Source organism: Haliotis asinina, chromosome 8 (genome assembly GCF_037392515.1).
Source record: "Haliotis asinina isolate JCU_RB_2024 chromosome 8, JCU_Hal_asi_v2, whole genome shotgun sequence".
Classification (NCBI taxonomy): domain Eukaryota; kingdom Metazoa; phylum Mollusca; class Gastropoda; order Lepetellida; family Haliotidae; genus Haliotis; species Haliotis asinina.
Genome location: NC_090287.1, coordinates 50,276,706 through 50,289,653, shown reverse-complemented (window position 1 = coordinate 50,289,653; position 12,948 = coordinate 50,276,706). Strand labels below are relative to the sequence as shown.

At 36.2% G+C, this 12,948-nt stretch overlaps 1 protein-coding gene across 1 annotated transcript in view; it reads right to left on the bottom strand.

Annotated features, from left to right (window-relative positions):
* Positions 1–1,457: 1,457 nt before the first annotated feature.
* Positions 1,458–12,948, bottom strand: part of LOC137294568 (E3 ubiquitin-protein ligase TRIM9-like) — a 189,641-nt gene continuing 178,150 nt past the window's right edge. The window contains exon 8 of the mRNA XM_067825612.1: positions 1,458–6,272. Coding sequence (XP_067681713.1) covers positions 5,965–6,272 — 308 coding nt within the window. The 3' untranslated portion in view covers positions 1,458–5,964. The remainder of the gene's footprint in view (positions 6,273–12,948) is intronic.

Genomic DNA, 12,948 nt, shown 5'->3' with positions numbered 1-12,948 from the left:
CTTAAAATCATACTTTTGGATGTTTGTTTGACAGAGCTATAAATACTGAACCCCTTGGATGTGGTACTTTGGTGACAGATTAAATCCTGAAGTTTTACTCATGAAGAAGCAATACACTAACTTAACATCTCTGTGTCAATATGGCTACAATGCCTACATGAAATGACAGGTCTTCATAGTAGCGAAAACACCTCTCTCTCTATATATATATATATATCATCTCTTGAATATTTCTGCTAGAATGGTATATGCATGAATTGCGAATCAGTCCACACCCTAATAATCTTCCCAGAAGTGTAAGCTAAACAAACAAATTTCCACTAAGAAATAATGTAGAACAATTTACTATCTCTGAGGTGTGTAAACAACATTTTATCTGTTTGTTGAAAGTTGCCACATTGCATATTGTTCCAGTTGCATATGGACACAATGCACCAACACAACTCACTATCATGCTGCCAAGGGGAAGCTGGTGTTTATTTATGTTGATGTGAATATTATTCCTGTACATCCAGTCCCATGCAACTTGCAGATTCTGCTGTCAGATTCTCACCCCAACAATATGTCTGGCAACAACTTCTCTGTGTGTGTATGTTAACCAAAAATAATGTCTCTCTGCATATAAACTTACCTTACAGCATACACTGCAAAATCACAAGGAAGCAGTCTGAGGGTTACTGTGGAACATAATTCAAGAGATGATTCTTTGATATTAGTGGTAAACATATTGATTTCTTTCAGATTAAAGCAACTTCAAAGGTTTCATTTATGTGTTTATCAAATAAAAATTCGTTGATATATTTCTGAGAGGATTCATATCATGAAACATTTTCATTTTCCACATCCTCAAATGTATAGTTGTTTTTAATTTCTTTTTTTGTTCTGATTCCTTAATTATTTTGTTTTAATATTGAGTTTAAGTCTTGCTTCTCTGAGTCTAAATGAACTACATTAGGTTTTAAGCATCTCTGCGAGTGAAGTGTTATTTTACATTTGGTATGTAATGGGTTACTGAAGTAGTCTAGGGGTTAAAGCTGTCACTTGTACCAGGAGGGTTAAGTTCTTTTTTCTTCTGTATTGTTGGCAATGCAGTCACTCATACAAGGAAATTTGGCTTCATTTGGTGCCCAGCAGCTTTGTACAAGTCAACTGTATGGGTTATGTGGTCAGGATCAGTTCTGATTGGTTGTATATCATGAATGATTTGTAATAATGCTCATAATAACAATTGCAGGACCGCCTGATCCACAATGAGGTACTGCCTGGCTACTGTCATATAGCTGGTCATACAGCCAACAAACAAATGAAAATAATCTGCCTCAAAAATGAAGGGGTCAGTCCTTTAGCATGTTCAGCATAGCTGAATCTGTCCTAAATACAGCCATATACTGTTCATGACCTGTCCAGTAGACATCTACCACTCATGGTGAACACAGGGTCAGAGATAATAAAATGTCTTTTGGATTACTGAAAGTTTATTCATTGCACAAATGATGCATGGTAAACAAAATGTCTTTGGTTCTAGAGACCTACAGTAAGCCATAAATAATGAGACAATATGGATTCACGAACAACCTACACTAAACTAGAAACATGTACAATAAATACAATGTGGTTGATTCTCAATACATAAAATATGAACAGCAAAACCCCAAGGGTGGTAGGAAATGAACTGTGAAATATACAGGGTAAGTTCTAATTCTTACAATTCAAAACCATCACAAACCAAGATAGCCATCTTGGTTCTATATTTTTAACAGATATCAGACACAGCTCTATGGCACATAGAGAAAGAATTGAAACTGACAAGTATTTGATGCTATACATTTTTACATGACCTATATTTTAGCCAGAATCAGTAAACAGGAGCCAGATATATTTGTTGATTATTGTACAATGAACTCAAACTAGCAGAACTGTTTCACTGTTGCACCCACACTGCTTGTATGTGTTAAAAAAGAAGGTATTTACATTTAGCAAAGGCAATGTACAAATTTAACACAAAATTCAACTGGCTTACAATTAAACTATGTACAAATCAAAATCCAAAGACATCAAAAATGATCCCTTTGTTAATGAATCTAAATTCAACTGTTCATACAGTCAACAGATAAATATTTAATAAAAAATATATGCATGAGAAAGACTACAGAACTTCTGTTGCCATACTGATCAATACACAGTTCTGTATTGTAAATCAGTTCTTTCATTATTCCATGCTAAAGATTAAGAAATTTCATTGATTTTAGCTCTTTTTGAAAATTCATGTAGAGTAACAATGCTAAAACTTTCAAACTTTGGAGAAGAAAATTGCTGTTTAAAATGCAGTAAATAAAATCAATGTAAAAGTTAAAAACAAACTTAAAGAAGATTTTGATTATTTTGTATGTAAAAGCATTATAGCCATTTGATATTAGTGCAAAATGTTGACAACAAAACAAAAGAGTCAGTGCAAGTAATAACCTGAGTTTCTTGATGCTAGCAAGATACAGTAGGTGAAAACAAACATCTAGTTCAGAGAACACAAAATATACATATCCCACCTGCATACCGGGCAGGGAGTCTCAATATGACCTCTTCAAGAACACAAAACAGTTCTCACATTTCTACAATGGTCAACACTCATGGGAAACCATCCTTGAACATACAGTATATCATTCTATTTTCAGTGTCTTTCACAAACATTCTCAGGAGAGAGTTCAACTGTTGTACACTTTTCAACAAAAACTTACTGCAGATGACTTTGTGAACTTGGGGTTCTGATTCCGCTGTGTATAACTGAGGGGTCGCAGTGCTCCATTGCCAAAATGTGTACTTACAACTTTAACATGAAATCCCCTTAAGTGAATACAGTTCTGCCACAGCATTTAATCCATGATTAATTGTCGAGACATTGTCATATCATGTACTGCTTTACAGACAACTATCTCTGTTTAACAAGGATGGTTACAAACCAATGCACCATAGTTTACAAACATCATCACTACTAGGTGACTGATTTATATCTTCAGGAAACAAATGTATAAATGTTACACCCACAACCAAATGAAAGTGACATGGATGATTATGATGACATACAAGACAAGTAATGGGACATATGTATGGTCACATGACTAGCATCAAGTAAGACAAGCTATCTACCCTGCTAACAGGACCATGTCCACAGTGACTGATGAATATGTAACCCCTCATAAACCATATTTGATGTATTAAGCACCATATTTGTATCTTGAAAAAATCTGTATGATCTTAAGAGGCACTGATTTCTTCTAGGTCTCTTAATTATTATTATCGTACTCTGTTGAAACATACTCTGTTGAAACAAAGTAATTTATCCCAAAAGATACCCAAGCTGAAAAGTTTCGCTCTTTGGACAGTTACAGAAGTATCTGAGATGTTAAAGAATTGCTAGTTCCCTTCAACCGCTCATGTGCCCTGCTGCTCAATACATTGAATACTGTAAAGAAGATGCTATGACATGAGACACTTTCCTCACAGGTACTGTAATTTAAGCTCATCCACAAACAGGGCAGATGCAATACACACAGATTCATATCATCTGACATTATGTGTTGCAATGTAAATAAACTTACAGCATGTTGTAAAATTGGATTTATAAAATATAAACTGCTCATAAAATCACAAAACATGCCACACAATGTACACAATCAAAGGCACTCCCACACTACATAAAGTCTGGGATCTGATCTACTCAGGTAACACACAAAATCCACTATTGTTGAAATGCTTTAAAAAAAAAAAAAGAAAAAAAAAGAAGGAAATTGGTTATAGCCTTGAGTTTTGTATTGGTCATGGTACCATACCTTGGCACCAAATGAATGATCTTGGTCATGTTGTGTTATCTACATATTTGTTAATGAGATAGTAAAGCTTTCATGGTGGTGAGTATCAATGACATATATTCATAGAAGCATGAGTATTCATGCAAATGAGAAAGTATTCTGGTTCTATCACAACAGATGTATGGATGTGATGCCGGTCTCAGCTGTTTACAACCCATGGGTATGGCATTGACAAACCTGGAAACATCACTGGGGTTATAACTAATATTCACCCTTCTGCCTAAGTGATGCAACCCTCCAAGGCAAATAACAGCACTTTAGATGGCTGGGCCACCTATGACAATGTACATATAGCTACATACAAGTACTAATGAGCACAGAACATTGTTGAGATTGTGAAACATGTTATATCGACAGAAGTTGTCGTGTGGAGCATGAGGCTGGTTGTAAATGGAAAGTTACATGTTAAAATACAACATATGATTATCAAAATAGAAAAAAAAGAAAAGAAAGAAAACAAGTTCATACAACCACTTGAGGTAGGTATTTGATGGTCAAACCTGTGTAAATGTCAAACATAATGTTATGTCTCAGTAATGTATATGGTTTATATATCAATGTTGAGTTCATGCTACTAGTTGTAATTTCATTCATAGACCATCAAGCACCAAAACTTTCCAACCTTTGTTGTCTCATTTCAATTTGCCAACATATCTCATACATACACAGAAGCTTTATGTGTTTAATGAAACAGATCAAGACAGATACATTTAGTTGAAGCTAGTCATTAACATGTTATCTTTTTGTTATAGTACTGGTATTCTGTTACAATGTCTCAGTTGAAACATTATCAAATCAGGTAGGAGAGAGACAGTTTTGAGCATGTAGGACTCCAAGTGATGTAATCATTTTCCAATTTAATGAGCATGTGGATGTCTATATGTTAATGTATAAAATATAAGTGATGCATAAACTTTGACACTGGTGGAGCATGCAAATGTTGAAACAATGTCTTGACAATTGTACCTGATATAATATCGATGAAATATTCTCAAAAATACAGCACTATCATAAAACATTAAAAAAACCTTTTTGACCATGTTCACACATTCTGGCATACAACCGTGATGGGCACTTAGAGATGTATACTTCTCTAAACCACACAATGAGATAAGTCTCTGCAGTACATTTGAATTCTCTCAGCATTGTTTATGTGTATTAATAAATATATATGTACATACATATTCTATGACACACTATGCCTAAACACTTGACACGTCATATCCTAAATATCATGATGAACATTTATGAATAGCATGTGATCAAACAGATATGTATGTTGACTAATTTGTCATGTTACACAAATACTAATGTGGAAACAATGGGCGTATAGCTGAGGATGACTGATGGATGAGGCGTCACAGGCGCAGTGACATTCATATTACCTGTAGAACCATGTTGACTGAAGGCCTAGATCAGACTACGCTAGGCAAAGTTGGCATAACTTTATCCTTGTAGAACTCATGATTTTGAAAGGCCCTGATCTGACTGTTCTAGGTAATGCTAGAGTGTCATCATCCTTATAACCCAAGCCTTAAGTATCTCTAGATCGGAAATACTGGGCCATCAATCTACCCACCTTACAGTGGAAAGCTGGTTTGTGAGTGGAAAGTCATGGACAGGTTTGTCAAAAAAATCATGTACTTTCCTTATCAAACCAAAGTTATGTCTAGTAACCTTCAGTCATGGGTTCTAAAAGTTATTCAGGGAAACATTGGCATTTTAGCTGTTCAATGTACTGTAAACAGATACATGTTCATCTGTATATAGAGGGCTCATCTGTATTGCTATGGCTGGTAAATTATGATGTAGCGGTATTCTGTATTGGGAAGGACTTGGATACACTATACATCACTAGCAATACACCATAAAGGATGATGCTACCTACTCTTGAAACATCTGCAAAATCAAGTGCCACCAAATATTTTGATATTTTTCCCCTATGAATTAGGGTCATAAATAAGATGATGTTGGTGAATCAGTTGGAATATTTGATCTTGTCTATGAACAAACCACACTGACACTACAGTCTCATGTAAATCAGTGAACCAATCATAATGAAATGAGTAAACATGGAGCTAATAGGAAGAGCTGTTACATCTCATTCTTCATCACTGGCACTTCCTTCACTTTCAACAGGTGGCTCAATACCAGTGCGTAGTGTGACCTGAACATTACGGTTGATGCTGACAGCGGGAAAAAAGACACCATGGAGGTCGGTGAAGGCGATTGGTCCATGAGGTTCATCATCGATGAAGTAACTGAGAGTGTGGTTGTTGAGATCCAGTATACAGCCAATCACTGAGCCACATTTGATGCCCCCGTCAGTGCGGTTGGTGTGTTCATCTCTGTGGATGAACCAGCTTCTCTGGTAGTCAATGTACATACTCCAGGCCTTGTCATCCTTGCCTGAAACAATAAGGCAATAATAAGCTCAAACTATACAAATAACCAGCTATATAATGAATACAAGCATTAAATTTGAAAAAAATATATGTGTAAAAATGTCAACAAAAGTGGCATGAAGTGATGCACTGATTCTAGGAAACACTTCACACAATTATGGTGAATGTCGTTTAATACTGAAAAATCAACACCCCAGCTACATCATCAAGATTCTAGGCCTGATAACGTAAGTCAAGAGCCATGCAGAAGCAGCACAACGACACCCAGTCAGTCAGATCTTTCAGTGTACACCACCAAAATCACTCCAAGTAGATCTTACAATCATGGGACACAAAGTTTAACCTTGATGACATAACCTTATAGGCTAACTACTCTCTACGTCATGTCCAACACTGTACAAATGTAACATATTACATGTACTAAAACCTTCAACTTGAAGATTTGCCTGCAAATGTAACACACTATATTATCATATTAACATTCTGATTATTCCTGCAGCAATGTGAACACAAGAGCAGTGAAAGGGAGAGACAAAACTGGATGTTTCACTTCAACCATGTGTCAAGATTACAAATATCAGTGTGAAGTACAGTGAATATGTGACATTCTGTAATTATACATACCACAACAGTGTCTAAATAAACTGAGTATGAAAACTAAAGACTGCATAATTATGGCACTGAGGGGTGCACAATTGGAAATATCACTTTTAAATTACCTCTCATGACAAGCAGAACCTTTCTGGGGATTCTGTGTTTGGAAGGGTGCCCAGTAATCTATGCTTGTCATAACAGGAAACAGAATGGATTGGACAAGAGGGCCAATTCTAACAGTCTCCCCACAAGTCTCATCATGAAGATATGATTCATACAAACACAATATCCCCATGATTAATTATGACTGACAACAACACGACTGTATCAAAACACATAGACAAAACTAAATTACAAGTCTCCAATGTCTGGACTGTTTGTCCACACCAGATTCAGGAGGTGCAAATCACATGTAGACTAAACACACAGCAAGCTTCTTCAGTCTGACTTTCTGACAGAAACTCAGTACTTTATGGCAGCTGTTGAGTACACCATGGCTATAGAAGAGAGAAACTGTCTCAACTGGAGCCATATTTTCCTGTTGTTATTCAACCTGAAAGCATTCTTATGATGATCAGGTACATACTTAATCACCATGACATATAAGTGAATCTACATGTCAGAAGATTGAGGAAATGGTTGAGTCATGATTGCCTTCCTATCCAAGCTCCACAAGCTGAAAACCTATCATTATAACTCAGATTTTGACATGCAGAATGTGAAAAGATGACTAATCATTATGCACTCAATTGTCGTAATTTGTGACATTTTCAAAATGCATTGTTAATATTTGTAAAATCCTTCAAACCTGTAATTCATCTAACATGCTTTTAACCTCCAATTACAAAAACATTTTCAGGAACTGGTAATATTTCCCAACCTGAAATTAATTACTCTGCGGTAGTAACAATATCTTAGTATGAATTATGTATTCAAACATCATTAAGTGCCATGATGGATTTTATTTTACTTTTTTAACAACCAAAAATAATCTCCCGAGAAGATTGTGTTCACAGCATTCATGGTGTCAGGATGGTCTTCCTCAGCCAAACTGGCAGCACATTAAGACTAATGGTGATTATGGACTGTGAGGCAAGAGAGCAATGTCTACTTTTTTTCAACAATTTTCGAAAAGAAATTACACTTTTATCTCTTATGTGTTCAACCACAAATTATTTCTTTTTGTCAGTGGTGGGAAGGGATATTCAGATTGTGTCTTCACGGCTTGTCCTTCCACAATATATGTGTCTGCAAAAGAAATTTATCTCCTCCACTGGAGTGTCACAGAGGGACAATAAAATGGGCAACATGGCACCTCCTGATTGTCTTTTATGGAATGGCTTTCTAAACATTATTTATTGCTAGACTGTATTGGCAGACATTTTGAATGAGACGAACCCAGAACAAGCTATGGCAGTTGTCTGTTTATATACCTAGACTTCAGTACAAACAGTGTTAGCATTCGTAGCCTTTAAAGCCCGTAATGAAGAAGTGCATTGTCTCTCTTGGTTCTTATTTCATCAACCAATGGAATATCACAAATTACACATTGGCAACTTTCCTACTTTAGAAAGTAAATTTTGTAAATGACCTGTCACCTTTTTTCCTGAAGTAATCTTAATCCTGGTTCCTGGAAATAAAACAACATGTAATTTTTCAAAAAGAATGGCAAATGTCAATCCGGAGAATGAACAAATCACGTGGTGATACTATCCATTTTCAGCATCTCTGTTGACAGTGATATTAAGTATAGATGCCAGTATGATCCTTAATCATAGTATCTCATTCTTGTGGTTTCATCCACATGAATTACTCTACATTCCTTTCATACCTGATAATTCCACAATAATCATACAAGCAACTTTCTAATACAACACTCAAGTCATCTGAAGTGCTTTGAGTTCCATTCCTCCTAAATTCCCTACAGGTGAAGGATTTACAAATGAAACTGATTCATCGCTCATTATGACCATAAATACAGGCTATTTGGATCCAAGCAATTTTCAGCAATAATTTGTAGTTAATGTCAAGTTACTAGCAGATGTGCAGTCAAAATAAAACAATATATTTAAGGATCAAATATACAGAAAAACAAATATGGCCGTCTCTCAACAGCAGCAAGGGCGATGTTACGATGGATAGGTACGAAACCTCCAACAGGGCTATGCATGTTTTGAAAACCAAGTTGTAAAAATATTGTGTTAAGTGCCAAGAAGTATGCTTGACACCTGGTATATGCTCAGCTGTCTGAATGACAGGTTGCTGATTAACCTATTAGGTGATGAGTAGCCAATATTTAGGTGTGGTATGACTTAACTATAAATGCCAAAGGTGTATGGCAGATGCTACAGTGTAATATTTGCTGCACATTGTTGCAAACCAGAAGAATGTGCCATCAGATATTACAATGTAAAAATGGCATTATTTACACACAGGTGATCAGGATTTCAGAATGTGATTCTGCATGAAAACATTACTCATAAATCAACACTATATATCAATATGCACGCACACACGCACACCACACACACACACACACAATCAATCAACCAATCAACCAATCAATCAATCAACCAACCAACCAACCAATCAATCAACCAACAGTGATAATGGAAACGAGACATCAAGTCTCTGGTTAATGAAACATCTCAATTTGCATAATTACTAACAAACCAACAAACCAAATAATACTATTCATATCAGAATTGTCTGAAGTAGGATGAAATTCAAATACATGTATATAAAATATATCCAAATAAGAACTGTTTTATGCTGAAGTTTCAATGACCTTTTGTTCAGTTTGTATTTGCAAATGAGAAGACAGCAAAATGGCATTGTGTTTGAAATACACCTAATTTTGAGCTTGATGATATTATAATTTCAAGGATCTTTTCAGAAATATTCATTTGAAATACACCTGTCAATATATTTCCACTTGCTATATCATAGCCTCTGTTTGCTATATTGACAACGGATGTCCATAGACATTGTATTCATGACCTTATAAATACTTTTCTTGAGATAACCTGTGACTGAAAAATGCATTTTCAGAGTGGTTAACAAGTCACTGGATCAGTTGTGTATTGCAGTCTCAGAAGGTAGTGCATCTAACACAAGCTGCTGATGTGAAGTTCAGCTTAACAGTAGGTATATGAACAAGGACAAACATGACCCACAGCAGCAGCAGAATCTTCTTAACCCCATTACTATCAGTCACCACCCTTATGATGGTATCGTATCTGTTTCATAATTTGATCCTCAACAAGAATGAGGTGGTACTACCAAGTGTTAGAGCAGCCCAAGGCAACAATTATGCTATCTCCCTGTCAGAAGGGTTCTACCGACACACATCTCAAGAATGTAGAGTGTGTTGTAGGCCACTGGTAGCAATGTCAGTATGGTGGTCGGTGAAAGCTACAAAACTACATAGCAGTACTTTGCATGAAGGTTCTGATTGTTTCTGATGTGGTGAGGGCAGAGGACTGTGTTTATTTCTGTATCAGGTTCATCAATGACGGTATAGTTACTACATAGCCAATATCTATCATTTTAATGAAGACTTGATAGTATTCCCTTATAAACAGAGAGGTGGATTTTCTCTCCAAGTTATCTCATTTGGTCAGATCTGGTCATCTTATCAGATGATTTACACTCAAGTCATGGTATCGAGGTACAGTAGGAATTGTTCTGGTCAATAAACACAGATCTCTGCCGGAGATGTCTGGCTCAAGAGAAGGGGCTTCAGGAAGAGTCGTCTAAAGCCAACAATTTGGTACTGGATAGCACCTTCTTGTATCACTTGTAACATCCACATATATGAATGGCCAGTTGCCATCTTGTTGGTCTGCATGACCACAATAATGTTCCAATTGTTTGCCATGTCCTAGTTAACAGTTTGCACACTGAAATATCAGTATTTACTGGTGGCCTGCTACACAGGCACACAAAATAATATTGACCGAAAGATAAATTTATGCTATATGTGCTGATATTGGTAGGTAGGAGATTTATTGGGGATTACCAGACCATTCAGCATGTGAAATCACATCAACCACAATCCTTTCAACAATGATAATGTCTTATCCTTAAACAGTTCATTCATATTTCTTTCCTATTTTCTCAAATATGCTCAGCTTTGAATTGCAGATCTATAAGGTTTTAGATATAACTTTTCATAAGGATGAATTAGAAGTTACACATAGAGGGACAATGTCCTCACATCTGCCACTGATATGAGGGTCAGGTACTGAGACCCAAACTGTAGGAATCTGCCTCTGAGAAGATGAGAAGGAGAGAATAAATAAACAGCACCTTCGGTGATTTGGTTATTGTTAACATTCTACAAAGAATCACATCAGTATTAGTTGAATAGCCAAAAGGGATATTAGCATTCATTCAGTGATAAAACCACATCAGAATATATGATATTGATGGCTGGCCAGTGATAAGCACCACTTTGGGACAAAGGTGCAACCCACCAATATCTGAAACATCTATCGTAGCTTAGATCCACCCTCTCCAATTTACAAAGAACTTGCAGCCTGCTGGAAGTCTTATCCTCAGATCCTATGCATATCATTACAGATATGGACAACCTGACAAAACAGTGGAGACCTTTCATGTCACATATGCGGCTATTTAAAAGGTACATGTAGTTTATGTAGGTGGCAGCACAGATGAGAAAGATGATCAGGAGGGATATATGTTACCAGAGCAGCTGGACCAGATGGACACCAAGACTAGGATAAGATTGTTGTCATCCAAAGAGACTGTTATTATACAGAATATTCAGAGTCAGGCTAGGCTAGGAGGGAGGCTGTTACCAAACCGACACAGTACACAAAACCTACGCTAACCTAATCTTGGTAAGAATCTGTTGTCACCCAGAACAACTAAAGAAAGACTGTAAATACGACAAACAGAACAGGCTACATTTGAGTCTTTCAAACATATAGTCATCTGAGTCCTGGGTCAGTGCATTATTTCAGTATACCAGATAAATGGCTTTGGAGTAGAGGCTAAAATTACAGGACATAAAGCACATGGGTCACAAATATGACAACATGCCCCTGCCAAATATGAGTGACCTTATTTGAACATGCCACAGTCGACAGTGTTTTTAAAAGTAGAATCCAGTTGTGACAAATGTTCCTTTTTCATGACAAAAGTGATCTGGACACCAACATGGTGACAATGTTTTACTGTCAATCAATTTCTTGGTTTCATCTATAAATGACATGTGAAACTAGAATCAACAACCAATTCATGTAAATTTAGATAAAATATGTTTTGTTTTAAAATATTTCCAACCTGACCCATGTGTATGTGCTTCTCAACATTGTGGTAAGGAGAACACCTTGTCTTCTCTAAGGTAGAACTGTTTCCAGCTCCCTACTACACTCTACTTCAAACCTATGGTGTTCCTCCCATCAATACCAGAAGAGATACAGCCTTCTTTCATGCCCTGTCCTGCCTAGTTAACAAAACATGCTGACTCTTGAAAAAAAAAAGCCTGACTACAGCTTAGATATAAGGTGCCTATCCCTTGCTAATGAGACACACAGACAAGCAGAGATCTCTACAAGTTGAGAGCTTGCGTCTTCATCTTCCTTCTAACATCAGCCAAGGATCTGAAATATTTCTCAAGGTGCTTTTTTCTTCTTTGATTTCTTCCTTCATTTGCAGTATACCCCATTTTCTCTCACTCATTCATCTAAAACACATGAAAGTACTGTTTATAATGTTAGATGTACATGGTATACACATGTATATATGAAAAGTTAGAAATGTAAATGTTACTGTGAACTGTGGTGACTACCCAGTTGTTGCAGCTTGCTTCAGTTGATGATATCAGCAACTATTTTGTAACATCATACAGACAAAATAAAGAATTGAAATTAGTATGTCAATACTCTCTTAACTAAAGGGATGCTACTAAGAAAAGGGCTCTGCACCATGTCAACATGTTGTTTGTTCTTCGTAACTTTGAAATTCTAAAAAATTACCTCAAACACTAAAAAATGTAGCTAACCCACATTGTTCCTAACTCTAGAATTTCTTTTGAAATTCAGAAAATAAATCATATT